General features: G+C 38.8%; 2 protein-coding genes across 2 annotated transcripts; one reads left to right on the forward strand and one right to left on the reverse strand.

The window, feature by feature from the left end:
- On the reverse strand, positions 226-4,041 carry LOC109819580 (laccase-3-like). The gene is made up of 5 exons (XM_020385342.1): positions 3,643-4,041; positions 3,410-3,561; positions 3,024-3,268; positions 1,765-1,893; positions 226-1,504 (listed from the first exon to the last, which is right to left on the reverse strand). Exons 1-5 carry the CDS (start codon positions 3,730-3,732, stop codon positions 429-431), a joined length of 1,692 nt encoding a protein of 563 aa, XP_020240931.1. The 5' UTR covers positions 3,733-4,041; the 3' UTR covers positions 226-428.
- LOC109821898 lies at positions 13,708-15,511 on the forward strand. The gene is made up of 2 exons (XM_020388054.1): positions 13,708-14,620; positions 15,396-15,511. Exons 1-2 carry the CDS (start codon positions 13,708-13,710, stop codon positions 15,509-15,511), a joined length of 1,029 nt encoding a protein of 342 aa, XP_020243643.1.

Raw genomic sequence — 19,088 nt, forward strand, 5'->3', positions numbered from 1 at the left:
TTCTCCTCTGGCAATTTTGACCTATCATGATCAAATATTTTCTTGCTTCCAGCAATTTAGACAGAAGGACTCCTAACGAAATCCTTTCTTGCAAGAGATTGTCTAGTGAACAAAGGAAATGAGTTAAGAAATTGCTTCTCCTTTGCAGATTACTGAATTGAATTGAAGAAAGACCCAATAGATTCCTGAGGTCTCTTATTGAAAGAGCCAGGACAAGTCAACCAGTGAAATGAAATAAAGGTAGTTCCATAAAATAAATATCTCATTACTGAATCAAATACCAAATAACATAACCAATAGTGAGGTTCAAGACCTCCAAAATCCTCTCACATAATTTTAAACCAATAACGCCAAAATGAACTAAATAAACTAAAGGAACAGAAGAAACAAACTAATACATAAAAATTTCTATTACTGAAGCTCTCTACCTAGCATAGAGGGAGATCTTCAGGAGGTGCTTCCAGTGCCTCCAATTCTCCAACCCCATCCTCAACCAAAAACGCCATCGCCAGTCCCCAAGTAATATGAACGTCCAAATGACAATGCATCAGCCATACTCCAGGATTATCTGCAACAAATCGGATTACCGCCCATCCATTCACCGGAACCGCTACAGTATTCCTCAGCGGTGGGTCGACCAAATTAAACTTATTTGTATCCTTCGATGCATCAAAGTTCCCAAAACCCTCTGCAAGTATGTAAAAATCATATCCATGTATATGTATTGGATGATTCTCAGCTGCGAAAATACTAGTTCCCTGCAACACAAGCTGAACTACTGAACCAAACTTCAATTTATACACTTTAGTTGACTGATCTGGTTGCCAGAGGCTACGACTAACATTCCCAGTGTAATCAAATTGGACCGGTGGGTTTGCCGGAAAGTCTGTGGAAAATACCCCCGGCACGCCCTGGTGATGTGCTTGAAGGATAGAGAATGTTGATGGAAGCACAAATGATATGTTGTTTACACTAGCACCAAACCTTGTATTATTTGGCCCGCCACAAGTTTTTCCAGGTGGACAGTTGAAAAGCCCAAGACCGACGGTGAAAAAGAGGTTCTCGTCGACTGGAGATGGAATATCAACTTTTTTAGGGCTTCTGAAGCTGGTGGTGAATTTCGTGGCGGTGTTAGTGTCATTAAACGCCGGAAGTGTGGGAAGGGATGGTGGAATGCTGAGTCCGGGTTTGCTGGAGCAACTGCAGGTGTAATCAAGATGGTTGTGGTGTTCGGTCGAAGGAACTCCCTGAAGCGCGGGGAGTAGGATACGGGCGACCGATGTAGTAGCGGGGGGTGGTTGGTCGGCGGTGACGAGGACGTCGGTCGTCTGCCCCGGGCCGAGCATGAGGACGGACGTTGTGAAGGGTTTCGTGTAGGACGCATCAGCACCGACGACTGTCATGGTGTGGCCAGCGATCGAGACGAAGAGCTCGTTGTTGAGGGCAGCGTTGATGAACCGGAGGAGGTTGGTTTCTCCGGGGGCTACTGGTATTATCGTGGTATCTGTTTACAATATTTGGAAAAAAAAAAACGCATTAGTTGCTGCAAATTTACAAAAGGCTTTTTTCAATATCAGTCCTCAAATCTTATGGGGTCTTCCAAATTGGTCCCTCGATGACTAAAATAGTAAAATACCCTCAGCTTGTGATCCCTCTCAAAACTCCCGTGTTCACCGAAAACATAAGATGGTGGCATTTTGGTCATTGAGGGATTAATTTCTAAAAAAACACTTAAAACATAAAATTGAGGTGTTGTGTTCTTACCTTTGCCGGAGCATTTGTAGAGATCACCAGGTTGGCCGTTGATGGTGAAGGCGTCGGAGGTGTTGGGGGCTGCTCCTGTCTTTGTTGCTTGCCTTACGACATCGATTGGATTTGCGTCCCACCATTCTCCTGTTCATCATTGATCTTGTTGTCACTATCATTGCCATCATCATCATCAAATTGAAGGTTATTACAGTCTTTTTTTCTATTTTTCCTTTAGTAGCAGCAATTTTAACAACTAACACAGAAGATTCCATTTTTTTTATTTACTAAACTTGACTGTTTCATTGCTAGTTATCTGCTAGAGGTGTGTGGTTGATATTGTTAAGTTCAATTTGATAGGAAAAGTTTCTTTTCTGAGGGGATGGCTAACGACCTGTTGACATTGCATCTGCATGTGGGGAAAATACTTGCATTATATTTTTTACAAGAGTAGTAGAAAAATACCCAAGAGTCAAATTTTTAAAATCTAATGCAGAAACTATCTGCAAACTTGAGCCATAACATAATAGGCTTTTTTAGTTAATTCCATAGAAAGTTAAATAAATATATGGGTTGTGTTCAGAAATATCAACCAGGAGAGATTCTAGATTAATAGTTATCTATGCCGTGGAGGAGGTAGCCTTTTTATACTTTCAGATCACATGAAAGTGTGGAATCATGTAAAGCTAGTATTATTTTGTTGTTACTTTTATGTCATGAGGGTGTGTGAACCTCACAGACTGCATTATTATTAGTTTACTTGCTTTGAGCCTTTTGTCAGTACTATCATGTGTTTCTCTACAGCAAACACTGATAACAACAACAGACTATTGTGCCATATGTCATGAGTTTGCCCATCCAATCGACAAGAAGCTACATATCTTCATCATCCCTTGTGGGCCTACTATTAGTTGCATCTTTGGGTCCACCTTTACCTCAAGAATTGGATAGTTTTTAACTATTAGTTTCATAGATACCCGCTGTAGCGTCGAGTTGTACCACTTATTACCTTTCAGGTTTGATATTGAGATATACAAACCGTGATATTTTTTTTAAAATCCTGGGGATGCCTGCTTTTGTTTTTTTGGCAAATAGACCCCCGAGGATAGAAGACTAAAGAAAATATCAGTCAGCGTGTATCTGCTGATATCAAACTAATGAGGTAACTATTAAGTGTCACACGCTGTCCTACGGAAGGTACATATGCAATAACACTATTTTCAAATAAATGTCACAGTCCGATATTGAAGAGGAGACATTAAGTTAAGATTCTATACCAAGAAGAATAGGAGCCTCTCTTTCAGGTTTTGTGAAGGGATAAGAGGAGTCCTCTCTAGGATGAATGACTATGGCTCCATACACTGTGGCTCTGAGCCAGGAGCTATGTGCATGCCACCATAGAGTCCCTTCTTGCCCTTGTATCGTGAACCGATAAGTGTAGCTCCCTCCGGGCCTTATGGGGCATTGGGTTACAAACTCAGGCCCATCGGCCCAACCTGTTCTTATCTGTCGAACTCCGTGCCTAAAACCCAAAAAATCAAGTGATGTTAATATTTCAAGTGATTGAGCTATATGCGTTATTAGTTTATTTCCAATAATAGCACTAACGCATTAAATTACGCATTCTTAAGTATAATGTGTGTGTATATGTATATATACATACCAATGAATTGTGACGTTATATTCAGCTTGGTTCTTTACATTAACGACAAGGGTGTCGCCGTTATTGACCTCGAGAGTTGGCCCTGGAAACATCCCATTCACCGTGATAATGTCGTGAGTCTTGCACAGCCTCTTCACTGGTGTTTTTTGTACCTGTTAAGTTTCAACGCATTCAAATACATGAGTCACAATGCAAGGACTAAAAGATGTCGAATCAAGAGTTAGAAGACTTACGACAAAGTCATGATAGTGAGTTTTAGCAATGGAGTGGGAGAATAGAAGGGAAAGCAGGAGGATGAAACAAGAGAGCATGCATTTCTCCATGATGAGGCAAAGTCTGTTAATAAATTTTTGATGTGATGGTGCAGATAGCAAGGTGAAGGGGAGTTTATATAGGAGGAGGAAATGACACTAAGCTGAGTTGTTTTGAGGTTGGTAGATTAGGTTTTGATTTGCTTTGTGTAAGAATGAAATTTGGGTGGTAAGGATCCCAAGGTTTTTCCTTGTTCAAACCATGCAAAAGTTGTTGCACCCACTATAAGCTTCTTTTGTTAGCACAAGGCAAAGTCATTTCAATAATGCTTGCTCGTCACGGCTCCTCAATGTGAAGGATTTCCACACATCATCATGGCTTTTACTCTTTTCATCAAAATCATTTCATATCAGTTCTTTTGTCTCTAAAAGAGTATGTATATTATCACTCTATTTGGAAAGAACACAATGAATGAGCGTGTTTACAACTTTATAAGGGGCTGAACTCGGAAGACATTGTGAGGAGCGCTCCATGTTTAGCGAAGTTGTGACTTGATTATTTGTCGCTGCATAAAACATTATTTATTCTTGTCCCTTTTGACCGCTATATTCTCATCTTTGTAAATCAGTTATTCTTTGCTATCAATAGATTTAGCCCCGCGCATTTTCTTATAAAAAAAAGGAACCACTTCATTTGCATACTATTTGCTTTTTCTTGCACATCCTTTCGTTTGTTTAGTTGTGCATGAAACTTTCAAGTGTGTATTTGATCATTCTCTTGCTTTTGACAATGCCAAGATGTTTAAGCAAACCACACCAACACTTTTTCTTCTGCACGGGGTTGCGTTGAAAGGCACTTGAGTTGTTTGGTTAGGAGTTGTTAGAAGTAAGGCTGCAACTTTTTTCTAAACAGTAGATGTACTCGGACCAATTCATTGCCATGCAAAGTAAGAGGCCAAAATTTCTACAAATTTCATTTTTACATAAAAGCGTTTTAGCTGTCTTTTGTCAAGATTATTGTTCAAGCTTATGTTCTATGCGCTTTCTTACTATTGAAGTTTCAAACTTACCATCTATATACCTCTATTTTATGCATAAAAGAACGCGTTGAACTTGAACTCGTCTAGAATCAGAGGAAAAAGTGAAAAGTTGGGAGAAATGTACAAAGATAACAATAGATATTAGGAGGATGCATGATGCGGGTAGGCAAAAAGTCACCTTCATTTCTTTGTTTTCCTCATTGTCTCATTTCAGAAGAAAGCCCTAGCTAGTGGACCATGACTTGATACAAGAAAAGAGAGCACACTAACTAATTGTGGAAAATCGTCACCCATCAACATTTTGATCTTTGTTTTTCTTCCTCCCAAAATAACTATTTGTGCATGATTATGGAAAATGTTCAGTTATCTAACAGAATTAAGGTGCGTTAACGTTACTCCGCAACGTGAAGCAAGCTTTGAAGAATCTAATCTTAGGTACATCATGATCAAGGTAGAACGTCCCAAGCTGGGAACAGTTTGATCATGATCGGACGGTGCTCCTCGTAACGGTTTAACGTAAAACTAACATTAATATACCTAACAGAAGCCCACACTCCCTGTGATTGAAGGAAAAGGCAACAAGGATTGCAAAGTAAGCCATAAATCAAGGTGATTAGCAGATGAGTGGCCACCACCCGAATCTTGAGCTTTAAGAAAAATGGGTGATCATGGGACGAATAAGAAGATATTCTCGGTATGAAAAATGAAAAGACTGATACATTAGGTGTAGATTAATCATTCTTGGATGTTGGGTTGGAGGGTTTTTTTTTTTTTTTTTGAAAAGACAGGTAGGGTAACTTAACTAGCCAAGTCCTCAACAACACTGTATCTCAAAAACAAAGGGGTAGAAACAGACAAAAAAACAAGAGGACAAACAGTCAACCGACTTAGCTAGGGAATGGGCAACACCATTACCAGTGCGCCTTACATAAGAAACTTTAGAGCAGTCAGTAATAGTCAGATCAGCGCGAACTTCATCCGCAATAGGAGTCAAGGAAGCAAAAGGAGAAGGAGAGTCCACCAAGGAGACAACATTTAGAGAGTCAATTTCCACCACTGAAATCCTCCAGTTCATACGCCGAATAAAGCGAATGCCTTCCAAGACAGCCAAACACTCCGCATGATCCACAGACATATGACCCATGATCCCCATAGAGTAGCAACCAATCACATGTTCATGATGATCCTGAATAACACCTTTTAAACCAATAATATCTCCTTCCAGAGGAACAACGACATCTATTTGGAAGGGGTGATAATGTCACGGGAGAGACCTCTAACTCTATCCCCTTCCTCCACAAAACAGAGAATCCGAGTCACCAGGAACGATGCCTCTCTAACACCACCACCATGAGAGCGCATATTTCTTTCTCCCTATATAAAAAAAGAAAATCAATTATAATAAACTTATTTCCTATTTTTTGTGTTTGGTTCACTTCTTAAAACTCAAAAAAGAGATGTGATGAGTTGAGTTGTCACTGTATTATTGGATGATATGACTCATTTTTAAGGAAACCTATTTCATGATTTTTTTAAGGAAATGGATGAAAATCAACCTTTAATGATTTTCTTATCCTATATTTCATTTTTTTTCTTTGATTCCAGAAAATCAACCTAACATGTCCTTAACGTCCATTACTTTTTCAAAAGAGTGGTGTTAGGGGCACACCCCCCTACCACACTACCAACCACACTCCCCTCTCCCATCGCTACAGTAAATCGTGCCTCATTTAGGGCCCCCCCCCCCTACCACACTACCAACCACACTCCCCTCTCCCATCGCTACAGTAAATCGTGCCTCATATGGAATTTTAAAATTTTTAAAATCCCATGTGGGTCCCGGTTTACTGTAGCGATGGGAGAGGGGGGTGTGGTTGGTGGTGTGTTAGGGGGTTTTCCCCTAACATTATTTTTTTCAAAATTAAAAACGGTTGATATAATAAGATTTCCACATCTTATTAAAGGTTCCTTGCAAATAGACCTCTTAAAGTATCACCTAATTACCGATAGACCGCTTACTATTTCCCTAGTGCGGGTATACTGGATTTGTGTTTAAAAAAAACTCTTTTAAAAACAATTAAGGGTCTAACCGCACCAATAAAACTCTAGGGTACCTTTTGGCAAAGGGTTAAGTGAGGGGTTAAGGAGACTTAACCCCTTCTTAACCTGCCAAACACAACAAATCTATATAAGGGTTAAAGTGAGTTAACCCTCTATAATTTGCCAAACATAAAAAATATAGAAGGGTTAAGTTAACCCCTCTAGAGGGGTTAAAATGAGTTAACTCCTCAAAATGAGGGGTTTACTAATACTCCTATTTAGATGGAATAAGAGTTAACCCTTCTAATTATAAAGAAAATAGTCAAAATCATTGTTATTCCCAAACACTAAAACTGATCATAAGGGCTAAAATAAAACTTATTTAACGGGTTAATAATTTAGTCCTTTGGATTATCAAATAGGTCTATCCGCCTCTATAATAAAAATTTTAGGACTTTTTTAAGATCAAAAAGATTTACTGAAGAGATACTCAAGAGATTTGGCCTGAAAAACGAAGAACAAACAGTCTAGATCTATGAGCAAAAACGTCATTTGTCCTTCATACATTGCACGAAGGAGTACCATCAATATTATTTTTTCAAGCTGCATAATAAACAACACTTGAAATTTTCAAAGGTGATTCACATGCAGGCGTTAGTTGGCTCTCCCAGAATAGGACTTTGTGTGCACCAGCAAGGGATGGCGACTCGACAGCGGACGCAAAGGAGGTTGATAGATTATTTAATGACTTTGAAATAGGATGCAAGTAATTGTTTAATGACTTTGGAGTAGGTTAATTAATGTGTTTGCTTTATGTTGGATTATTATACGCCTCTGATGAGTGTAAATTACCTCAAGAGTTCTGTACTTGAATCTGGCTGCCCTATGAGAACGGTGATGTTTGATCTTTGTGCTCTCTTTAGTAGGACAAATTTTCAAAACAGTCCCGTTTAGAAAAATATTCCTAAAAAACGACTCGTTTTAATAATATTCGTTAAAACCGATCTAGTTTCAGCCAGCCAGACGGCTGAAACTAGGTCGGTTTTGACGAAAAAAAATATGAAACTTCATGGGACATAAAGTCCCGTGAAGTTTAGCAGCCATTTAACTAAGCTGCTAAACTTCACGGGATTTCAAGCCCCGTAAAGTTTCATAGTTCAAAACGACTTCAGAGCTGAAACGAAGTTTAGCAGCTTAATTAAATGGCTTCTAAACTTCACGTGAAGTCCCGTGAAGTTTGGGAATTTCTTTCGTCAAAACCGACCCAGTTTCAGCCCGATGGCTGAAACTAGGTCGGTTTTGACAAATATTGTTGAAACATGTCGTTTTTGGAAATATTTTTAAAAAATGGTCGGTTTTAAAAATTTGTCCCTCTTTAATACTTCGTCGTGGAGTAAAATGGATGAAATTGCATGAACATCATGTGAGAATGCTATTCGCAAATGTCTTATTCTAATAACGCCATTTCGAGCATGAATTAAGAAACCCGCGGGAAAATAATGTTATTATCAGAAGGTATACCTACTACTCCTAACTTTAAAAAAACCTCAGAATTACTATTCATGTTGTACCAAACACTGTTCTTGATACAATATAATCTTAATGTTAAGATTACTGTTCATCCTGCAGTAAAGTTGAAAGCCTTCGCCATACCGTTTACGTCACTTTATCCGCTGTTCAAGCTAAAGCTAAAGTAACATTTTTTAACTTTGAAAATAATGTTCATATCTTTTTTTTTTCCGATACAAATGATGAATTTAACTTTTACCAAAAATTTCACAAATATAAATCTTATCTATCTTTATTATAAAAAATTAATAAAACTTACTAATATGTGCATTATAAAAAATTCACCCTGTGTATACTTAATAAAACTTGCCAATTTGTGTGCTATAAAAAATTTCACAAATATAAATAATACCCACGGCAAGGTGCGGGCTTAATACTAGTATATACTTAATTATAAAATGGAACAAATGTGATATATAGTTATATACTCACATAATACACGTTATCCGCATGCGCAATTAACCTTTAGTTTAGATAAAAATCAGCTAAGCCCATTTGCAAAGTTCTCATAAGATCTGAAAAAGTCAAAATCTATTCACACGAATGCTCTTCAACCATTGATTTTATAATAATAAGGTAAGCGCTAGTCTTAATTATGTATAAGGAGACAGTTGGTATGCTTAGGAGGAGGTGGTAAGAAAATCTATATCATTAGAAAGAGCTTCAACGTAACAATACGCTCTTTTGAACAATTCGGACTTGGTCTAAATATTAAAAAACTTGAAGAAGATTCTTATCAGCTGCAATTTCAATGTCAAACCTTGAATAGTTGAGCTCTCATTTCCCACCAAATCCAAACCGAAGTGCTTAGAGTTGAAGAGAATTTGAGCACACCGTATCCAAGGATCGAGAACACTTAAATAACATGCTTTAGGTAATGGCCAAGTCTCTGGGAAGACAGGAGATCAATTGTTCTAGTAGCCATCCAAAGAAAATTATTTTATAACTAGGCATACTAATGCAGAAAAGAACTTGGAGTGTGTTGATAATAATGTATCGTAGTGGGTTTTAGTCCTACATGTGAATGACAGACACGTGAGCCAAGTTCACGTGGCCTTGGGCCCACCCGAACTGAAAATCGTGAACGAATTCACATGAAGAGATTGAACACAGCGGCTTAGGCCCACCCGATTCATTCACCTGCTATAAATAATAGCAAAAAAATCCTAGGTCAGTGTGCGGAGGCTAAGGGGGAAAACGGCTGCGTGCAATTGGAGGCGTGTGCGAGCGAGGTCAGAGGCTTTTAGGGAGATTTGTGCGGCTGTAGCAGTGCAAATTTGAGGAGGTGCAAAAGTGTTGGCAGCGTTCTTTTTGGACGGCGTGCAAAGAGTTCTTTTGTGCTTTTGAGAGAGATAATTGTGTGAGGGTTTAGATTGAGTGATTATAAACCTTAGTTGTATTATCTCTCCCTCTAATAGTAGATCTCCCCCTCCTTGTCCCGTGGACGTAGGTAGTTTGTCGAACCACGTAAAATTGGTTTGTTTGAGTTTGTGGCCATTGTAATAGTTTTTTAGGATCCCTCGACGCGCAGTCCTAGAGCTGACGAGAGGAAGAGCAAGTATCCGACTTTGATGGGATATTAGGCTTCAGATTCTTGTTCCCTTTGAGAAACAAGAATTTTTATCGATCTTTCTCTCTTATTGTGCACCAGAAACTCTGCCGAAATTTCCGCTGCGCATAACACTACATTGGTTGTGAGAACACACGTCACTCTCCTCTACTTGTATAAATATATGTGTACACTTAATATTCAACTCAAGAAAAGTTTACCCAAATTTCTCTCTCTCTTACTTTAATATGGTATCAGAGCTAAGGTTATTATTTCCCTTCCAATAAATTTTTTTAACGCTTCTGCGTTCTTTTGCCAAATCTTAATCTTGCTGCTTAATTTGTAGCCTCTTAACGCATTTCGCGTTCTCATTTTAACCTTCGGGTTTCTACATTAATCTTCGGGTTCTATTTTAACCTTCGGGTTTCATTTTAACCTTCAGGTTCTATTTTAAACATTCGGTTCTATTTTAACGGCATCATCGTTTCAAGACCATCTATTGGTCTCAAATTTACGGCATCGTTGTTTTCAATACCGTCTCTCGGTCTCAAATTAACGGCATCGCCGTTTCAAGCTATCTCTCGGCCTCAAACGAACGGCATTGTCGCTTCATAGTCTCAGGTTTTGTTAGTGCCCCACGTTCTGTACACTATGCTGCCTTATTACGGATTCTTCGGTATCTCCGGGGTACTAGTACTCGCTCTCTTTTGTTTTCTGCTACATCTAAGTTAGATCTTTGTGCATATTCTGATGCTGATTGGGCTGGTGATTCCACTACCAGAAAATTTATCACAGGTTATTGTATATTTCTTGGTGATTCCCTTATTTCCTGACGGAGTAAGAAACAAGATGTGATTGCTCTTTCCAGTACCGAGGCAGAGTATCGTTCAATGCAACAGCTAAAGAGATTATTCATCTTCGTTGTCTTCTCAGTGACTTTAGTATTTCTGTTATGACTCCTACTCCTCTATACTATGATAATAAGAGTGTCATCCATATTGCTAATAATCCAGTATTTCATGAGAGGATAAAACATATTGAGATCGACGCTCATTTTATCCGTCAACAAGTTATCAATGACAAGACAATTCTACTTCCTCGTGTCTCATCCACTGACGAGCTTACAAATTTCTTCACAAAGGCCTAACATGTTCATCGGTTCCAGTTTCTTATACGTAAACTCACTTTGTTTCATCCAATATGAGTTTGAGGGGGGCTGTTGATAATAATGTATTGTAGTGGGTTTTAGTCTCACATTGGTTGTGAGAACACATCTCACCTTCCTCTACTTGTATAAATATATGTGTACACTCATTATTCAACTCAATGGAAATTTACTCAAGATTCTCTCTCTCTTACTTTAACAGAGTGTTCTAATAGTGCTCATCCTTTTACATGTTGGAAATCTATCCTAATCAACAACAAGAGAAAATATATGTGACCTTGTTTTGATATATTAGTGAAGTGTAAAGTTTGTTCTTCATTCTGATATAAATTTGAGTAAATAAGACGATATGTTTTTTCATGATCTTGGCTAGTATCTTGGTGACGTGATATGCATTTAAGCTACTACCTTTTAGAGCATCAAAGTCTGCAAATCATGATAGATAATTAGATGTGTGTCGGTAAAACACTAGTCAAGATTGGTGATTGAGGGACAAACTGACGGCCATCTAATAACTGCTCCATACAACAATCAGAAGATTTAATGTTTCATAATGTGATAATATTTCAAACTTGCATTTTTGTGGTAGCGGTCATAATCGTGATATGAATAAAAGCTATTAACATAAATCATCTATTACTACTTACTAAACAAAGGTAGTTTTTTGGATCACTTTTTTGGTGTTATATCCTTTTTTGTCACGATTTCTATAAATCTAAGGATGTCCTTACATCTTCAGTTTTTTTAAAGATATTTGTAATTGACAAAATTGGTAAACCATTAAAATAACATTCACACCCAAGATCTTAAAAATCCTCTCGTTAACTTCCCACAAAATATTTTAAAAATATCCATAATCTATTACCTCTTCTGTTTCTACTATTTAAGAAAAGTCTCAAGTTTAGGCCCGTGAGCTTCATTTAAAAAAAAAACCCAAAATCTCCCCAAAATAACCACACAAAGTTACAGCACTTTCGAAAATTCAAAAAGAGTAATTGAGTAAAAATCTCTCCCCTCCACGTTCTGGCTTCTCTATTTCTATTCATTAAAAATTCATCGATCTCAAATACCTCAACTAATTGAATTTCCTTTAAAAATTAAAACAAACAAACAAACAAACAAACAAACAATCGAACAATCCCACGATCTCCTCAACCCTGTTCCTTTCTCTCTTTATAACCTTCTCCCCCCTTTCTTATGCAACTATCTTATGCTAAAAATAGTGATCAGAATTATGTTATCTTCTACCACACTCACAAGCTATACTCAAAATAATTTCCCTAAAAACATTAATACACAAATCCTACAAATCATTTTAGGGTGTGTTTGGGAACTTGGATTTGGGCCTGGATTTAAAATCCAGGGTATTTCAAATCCAAATATCCTCCCCCAATCCTAGCTAGACTCGACAGGTTCTTCATATCCTCAGACTTTGAATCTAAATTCCCATCATCAGTTCAGTACTGTCACCCATCCTCATGTTCAGATCATGACTTCCTCATCTTAGATACATCTTGTCTCCCTCCTAAGCCCCCATTCAGAATGGAAAAGGTCTGGTTCTCCCACCCATCATTCTCATCCTTTGTTACTTCTTGCTGGAATAACTTATCTTGCAGAGGAAACCTCGTTCAGTCCTTTCACCTGAAACTCAAAATCCTCAAAAGAAAAATCAAGAGATGGAGGAAGGATATCTTTGGCTCAAGCATCTCTAACAAATCCACTTATCTTAACACCACCCATTCCCTCAACATCTTGGAAGAAAACAGACCCCTCCATACCTCAAAGATCAACCTTAAAAACTCCCTCGAAAACAATATCTCCTCTCTTGCCAAGCAAGAACAAATCTACTAGAAACAAAGGTCCAGACTCTAGTGGCTGCAAGAGGGTGATTCCAATGCCCCCTTCTTCCACAAAATAGCCTCCCACCACAGAAGAAGGAACTTCATTCCTCACACCACAGTCAACAATACCCTTATCTTCACTGAGGAAGAGAAAAAAAAGGCATTCTTCCAATTCTTCTCTGACATTTTCAAAGCCCATCCCAACACCTCTGTCCAGTTAGATTGGAGCCATCTATACCCTCAACCACACCCCTCCTCCACTCTTTAGATAACCCTTTCTCAGAACAAGAAATCAGAGCTGCAGCCTTTGGTCTTCACCCAGACAAAGCCCCAGGTCCAGATGGCTTCTCCATCCTTTTCTATCAATCCTTTTGGGAAGTTCTCTAACCAGACATCTTAGCTTTTTTCAACCACCTGTTCACAGACACGACACAACTACACCTCATCAACCGCTCATTCATATCCCTTATTCCTAAAACATCATCTCCCACTCATGCTTCCGACTTCAGACCCATATGTCTCCTCACGGCCTTTTCAAAAATTTCACCAAAGTGTTAGCCAACAGGCTAAGCCTCTTTCTCCCATCTTTAGTTCACCCCACATAATCTGCATTTCAGCATGGCAAATCTACCATTGACTCCATTATTCTGGGACATGAGATGGTTAACCAGTGCTTCTCCAAAAAGATCGAAGCCTGTATCATAAAGCTAGATTTTCACAAAGCTTTTGACTGTGTTAGCTAGGACTTTCTATTGTCAATCCTTCTGACTAGAGGCTTTGGGCCCAAATGGTGTTTTTGGATCTATTCCATCCTGATATCTTCTACCTCGTCTGTTATGGTCAATGGGTCCCCAACTAACCCCTTCACTTGCTAGAGGGGTCTTAAAAAAAGGAGACTCTCTCCCCCCCATGTTGTTTCTACTCGTGGTTGATGTCCTGTGCAAGATGCTTCACAATAGTTGTGACCACGGGGATCTTTCTGAACTCCATTTGAAGGGCATGCTCAACGACATCAAGTCGTTACAGTTTGCAGACGACACAATTGTCTTCTGCAAGGCTAATCCCACAGACATTACCAATCTCAAATCTATTTTATATCTCTTTGAATGTACCTCTGGGCTATCTATCAACTTCTCCAAATCTAACCTGTTCTACAGTGGTAAATCATCTACTAAGGGGCCTCTCCTAGCCAACATTCTCAATTGTTCCTTTGCATCCCCTCCTTTTAAGTACCTCGACCTTCCCCTGAAAAGAGGATCCCTCTCTAGGGCTGATTGGCAACCATTGATCGACTCTCTCTATCGTAAGCTCTCCATATGGAAGAGTAAACAGCTTTCCATTGGTGGAAGGCTGGTTCTCTTCAAATCTGTCCTCTCCTCCATACCCATTTACTATATGTCCTTCTTCAAACTCTCTTGTTGGCTCATCAAAAAAATTGATAGAATCAGATGTGATTTCCTATGGGGAGGTACAAATACTAATATCAAAACCATTCACCCTGTCAGATGGGATGCAGTTTGCTCACCTAAAGCCTGTGGAGGTCTTGGAGTCTCCAATCTCCACTTATTCAACATCTCCCTCCTATCCAAATGGCTATGGAATTTCCTTGTCAATAGCAACTACGTAGGCAAAGTCCTCCAGTCCATCTATCACTCCAACCTGCACAACCCCTCTCCTGCTTATCATAGCTCTAAATTCTGGAAGGATGTTACCTCCTGCTACCATTTTTTCACTGGATCTGTTAAATGGGCACTAGGTAAAGGATCTAGGATTCTCTTTTGGGAAGACAAATGAATAGGAGATAACTCGCTTGCTAGCTTATTTCCTAAGGCCTATCTCCTGGCCTTCTCCAAACATGTCTTAGCTGAGTCCCAAGGGAGTTTCTTGAGGGGGAGATAGTCGTGGAGACCAATTCTCAGGCGACCAACTTCCGCACACGACAGAGATCAAGTGCAAGCTCTCATCCAACTACTCTATGAATCCAATCTTGCTCCTTCTCCTACAGCTGACAGACCATCGTGGCCAGCTTCAGCCTCTAAGTCCTTCACGGTGCGATCCATGTATAAATTCATCACGGATAGAGGTCATCGTTTTCCATACAACTCTATAGTATAGAATAAGCTGTTGCCTAGCAAAGTTCAGATATTTTCCTGGCTTCTTAGCCAGAGTAGATTGAAAAAAAAAGGATAGATTAGCAACTCAGGGTTGACTGGCAGACTCTACCTGCTCCTTTTGCAATGATCAAGAGTCCCATGACCACCTTTTCCTCACATGCCATTTCGCCAAGCAAATCTGGGTTCCCTGGCTTTCGAAAATCGGTATTGTATCTCTCCCCACCTATATAAACCATTATCTCTCTATCTGCTCAGACACGTCCATCCTAGCTTCTATTCGGCTGCTATGGGGCTTCAGCTTCCCCACTGTTTGTTGGGTCCTTTGGAAAGCTAGGAATGATTTCATCTTCTCTAACCTGTCTACCACGCCTCAGCAAATCATCAACAAGGCTGTTCACTTTCTTCTTTTCTGGACAGGTGCCTCCTCCTCTAAGAAAGCTATCAAGTTGAAAAAGTTCATATCCAGCTCGGGGCTACCTGATATTGCTGAGTCAAGTGCAGACAGTAATGGATTTCCAAGTCCTCAAGTGTAGTAGCTTTGCAGATGTTTTGGTTTTGGTTTTGAGGATTCAGGTCCTAGGGGATCGCGAGGAAGACTGGTTATATCTAGTTGTCTTCTTTGGGCATGATGTTTTGTTTTGTTCTTATTTTCGAGACATCTTTTGGTGATTTGGTTTCATTCCTCCATCTCGGAGTCACTGGCCAAATCACAATCAGATATCTTTTGTAAAAGCTTACATTCTGGTTTATAAATATATGATAGGGCAATCTACCCTATTTTCATTAAAAAAAAGAGGAATTTGAAAGCCCAAAACAAGTGATTTCAAATTCCACCCCAGCCTTTGTCATTTATAAAATCCCGACCCGATCCTCTCTTTCTTTTCAAGTCGAGATCCCTCTCTCTCTGGTTTTGATCTCTCTCTCTCCCCCTACCCCCGATGTTGGATTCATGTTACATAACTTGCTTATTTTCTTTTTCCAGGTTTTGGGAACTGAAACCCTGTCTTGCATTTGGGTGAGTTCTCTTTTGCTTCTCCCCAAATGATTAATAACTCTTTGATATTCGTCTGCTAAATGCAAACCTCTGATTTATCTTGAATTTTTGTTTCGTTGAGGCTCATTGTTGTTCGTTACTTGAAGTTACAACATCCCCCCCCCAACTGTATCCTAGTAATTTTTCCGTTTATATGACAATGAATTTGTTGTGCTCTATGAGCTAGTGTGAATATATGTATGCTGTGAATTGGAATAGATTGTATCTACCAACAAAAAAGAAAAACTTGTTGAACTCGAGAAAATTTGAAATTACTCGGGAAGAACAAGCGAAGAACATATGGCATTCTGACATCCATTCACTATGGTTCTCTTGAGATAGAACTCAAACAAGTGCATAAAATGCTTAGAACAGTCATATATCTAACTTCATACGTTTTATGAATACTGTTGTTGTCTCGATTGTATATAGACTGGAAGGATTTTTGAACAGTTAGGATAGAAGTAATTACTAGGATTTTTGAACAGTTATGAATACTGTTGTTGTCTCGATTGTATATAGATTGTATATAGACTAGAAGGATTTTTGACAGTGTCCTGGTGATGAAGGAATATGGTATGTACCCGGCTAAGTTTACAACTCACACAAAAAATACATAACAGTATTCATATATATACACACATGCTCACATGACATGTATATATACAACCGAAGAGGTATGGAGCTAGTGTGACAGTTTAGGTGCTACAAATACATGAGTATACTTAATTTCATATCTCCATAGTCCTCCAGAGAAATAAAAAAAAGTTATACACTTCACCATGTAGTATTATTATTATGTATGCATGAAATTTGCATAGTCTTCCGTAAAAGGAACATGTTTTTCTTTTTTCGTATTGGAATTGCAGAATTTACCAGATCATATAGAGGCAAATCATTTTGAAACTGATTTATATTTTGTAAAATGTCTAAAAAATATCAAATTCTATAGCATCACATCAAAAGAAAAACCTTTTTGTATTGCAGAATTTGCATAGTCTCATGTGAGTTCATTATCTTATTCAGTCTCACTTATCCGACATTTTTGTTTAATTTGTTAGCTTGTTAGCTTGATTAAAAAAAATTATTGATCTGCTCATTTTCTTTGTAGGTTTTGGGCTCATATCATGATGGCATATGAATTACTCTTTTGTTGCTGCGGATAGGGTTTATCATACAAGCACTTCTGAATCCTCAGTTGTAATTTCTTTACATCAAGGATACTTCTCTTCTCACATGCTATTCAGTTTGCAACTCTTTGTATTTTTTCTTATTAACATTTCTCTTGGTATATCAAAGACCAAATTGACTATGTAATTATCAGTTGTTACCTGCATTTGAGAAGATAATGGAATTGTTACTTATTTTTGCTCTGATATCAACTTATTCTCACTTTGAATATGTATGAAATATGAAACAAGCCTCAAGTGTTTTCCAGCCTGGATATCTGTAAAATATGCAATGGTAATGTATTATTTAGATGTTTTTTTGTAAGATACTTGATATGTTTGTAGAGTTTTCTTCATTTTTATTTTGTTGAAACTCTTGCAAGTTACGGTTACTATTTGAAAACTTAGCAAATATAGCTACCATCGCCAAAATTACCTAAATTTATGTTTTTTGGTTACTATTTTACACATCTCCATTGCATTTGATGTAAACAAGATGGGTTAAGAGAATCAATTTTTATCAATTTTAAATTCAAATTCATGTATAATAAAGTACCCAAACACTATATTTTGAAATCAAAGATTTTAAATCCTTTCATTTAATAAAGATATCCAAACAAAAGATTTCTTAAATCAAAAGATTTTAAATCCTTTCATTTAATAAAGATATCCAAACAAAAGATTTCTTAAATCATGGATTTCAAATCCTAAATTATCCAAACAAAAGATTTCTTAAATCATGGATTTCAAATCCTAAATTTAAAATCCCTTGATTTTAAATTAACTTTCCAAATCCAAATTAAAGTTCCCAAACGCGGCCTTAGGATATTGCTTTTTATGTCCGTCCAATTTTACTTCGCACCCGTTTCGATTTATTGGTAATAAACAAGGTAATAAAATTGTGTTCCTTATTCATATGTTTTAAAAGTTCTCCCTCAATATCAAAGTGCCTACTTTAATTCTTTGTAGAATGTTTTTCTTCTGATGTGTTAGATGAATTATTACTTATCATAAATTATCATAAATTATTAAGTTGTTGCTAACAATTTTTTCCTGTAACGTATAATGTATATGCACGCGTCGTGAGCACCAGAAGTACTAGTAATGATTTATTTAAAGAAAAGTTGTGTGGGGGAGGAGGCGCACAAAATAACACATTAAAAGTACGTGGGCCAAAGCCTTGCGTTGTATTCAGACTATGAAAAGGGAGCAAGAAAAGGTCAGCCCATTACAAAAGAAATAGGCTAAAGCCCATTACAAAAGAAATAGGCTAAAGCCCATTACATTAGCGCCCAAAAAGGGAAAAAGGTAGGCCCCTTGGCGTGCAAACGCAGAAACGCTTACACTGCTCTCAGAAGCAACTTAACAAATGCCAAACCACCAAATAACAACAAATTCCAGCGAACCAACAATCGCCATCAAGCTCCCCCAAACCACGCTAACAAAACTCCTCTTCAGGCACACCCCACCTCCACCCTCAACGCAAAACCGCTCCCCCATCCCTCCCCAAAATAGCCCCCACCTTCCCCAAATCTTTTCACATCCAGCCGCACGAAAACCAAAAATTAAACAATGATCCCTCCTCCACCCCCGAACCCCCTCCCTCTCCCGCCTCACCGCACGCCACGGCCGCCCGCCGCCTCGATACCCAACTCCGCCGCCCCCCGCCCGCCCGCGCCCACGCCAACCTTCGTCGCCAACCCTTGCCGCCGAACTCGCCCGCCCTCTCGACCCTCCGAAACCGCTCCGCGCCCGGGCCCATGCGGACGCGAGCCCCCCGTCGCCGACCGCCCCCTCCGCTTCTCTTCCCCGCCCATCAACCCACTCTCCCCTCTGCGCACGCGCGCCTAACACCCGCGCTCCGCAAGAACCATGCGCCTACTTCCGCTCGCTCAACTACCTGCCACC

The sequence above is a fragment of the Asparagus officinalis genome, chromosome 8 (genome assembly GCF_001876935.1).
Source record: "Asparagus officinalis chromosome 8, Aspof.V1, whole genome shotgun sequence".
Taxonomy (NCBI): domain Eukaryota; kingdom Viridiplantae; phylum Streptophyta; class Magnoliopsida; order Asparagales; family Asparagaceae; genus Asparagus; species Asparagus officinalis.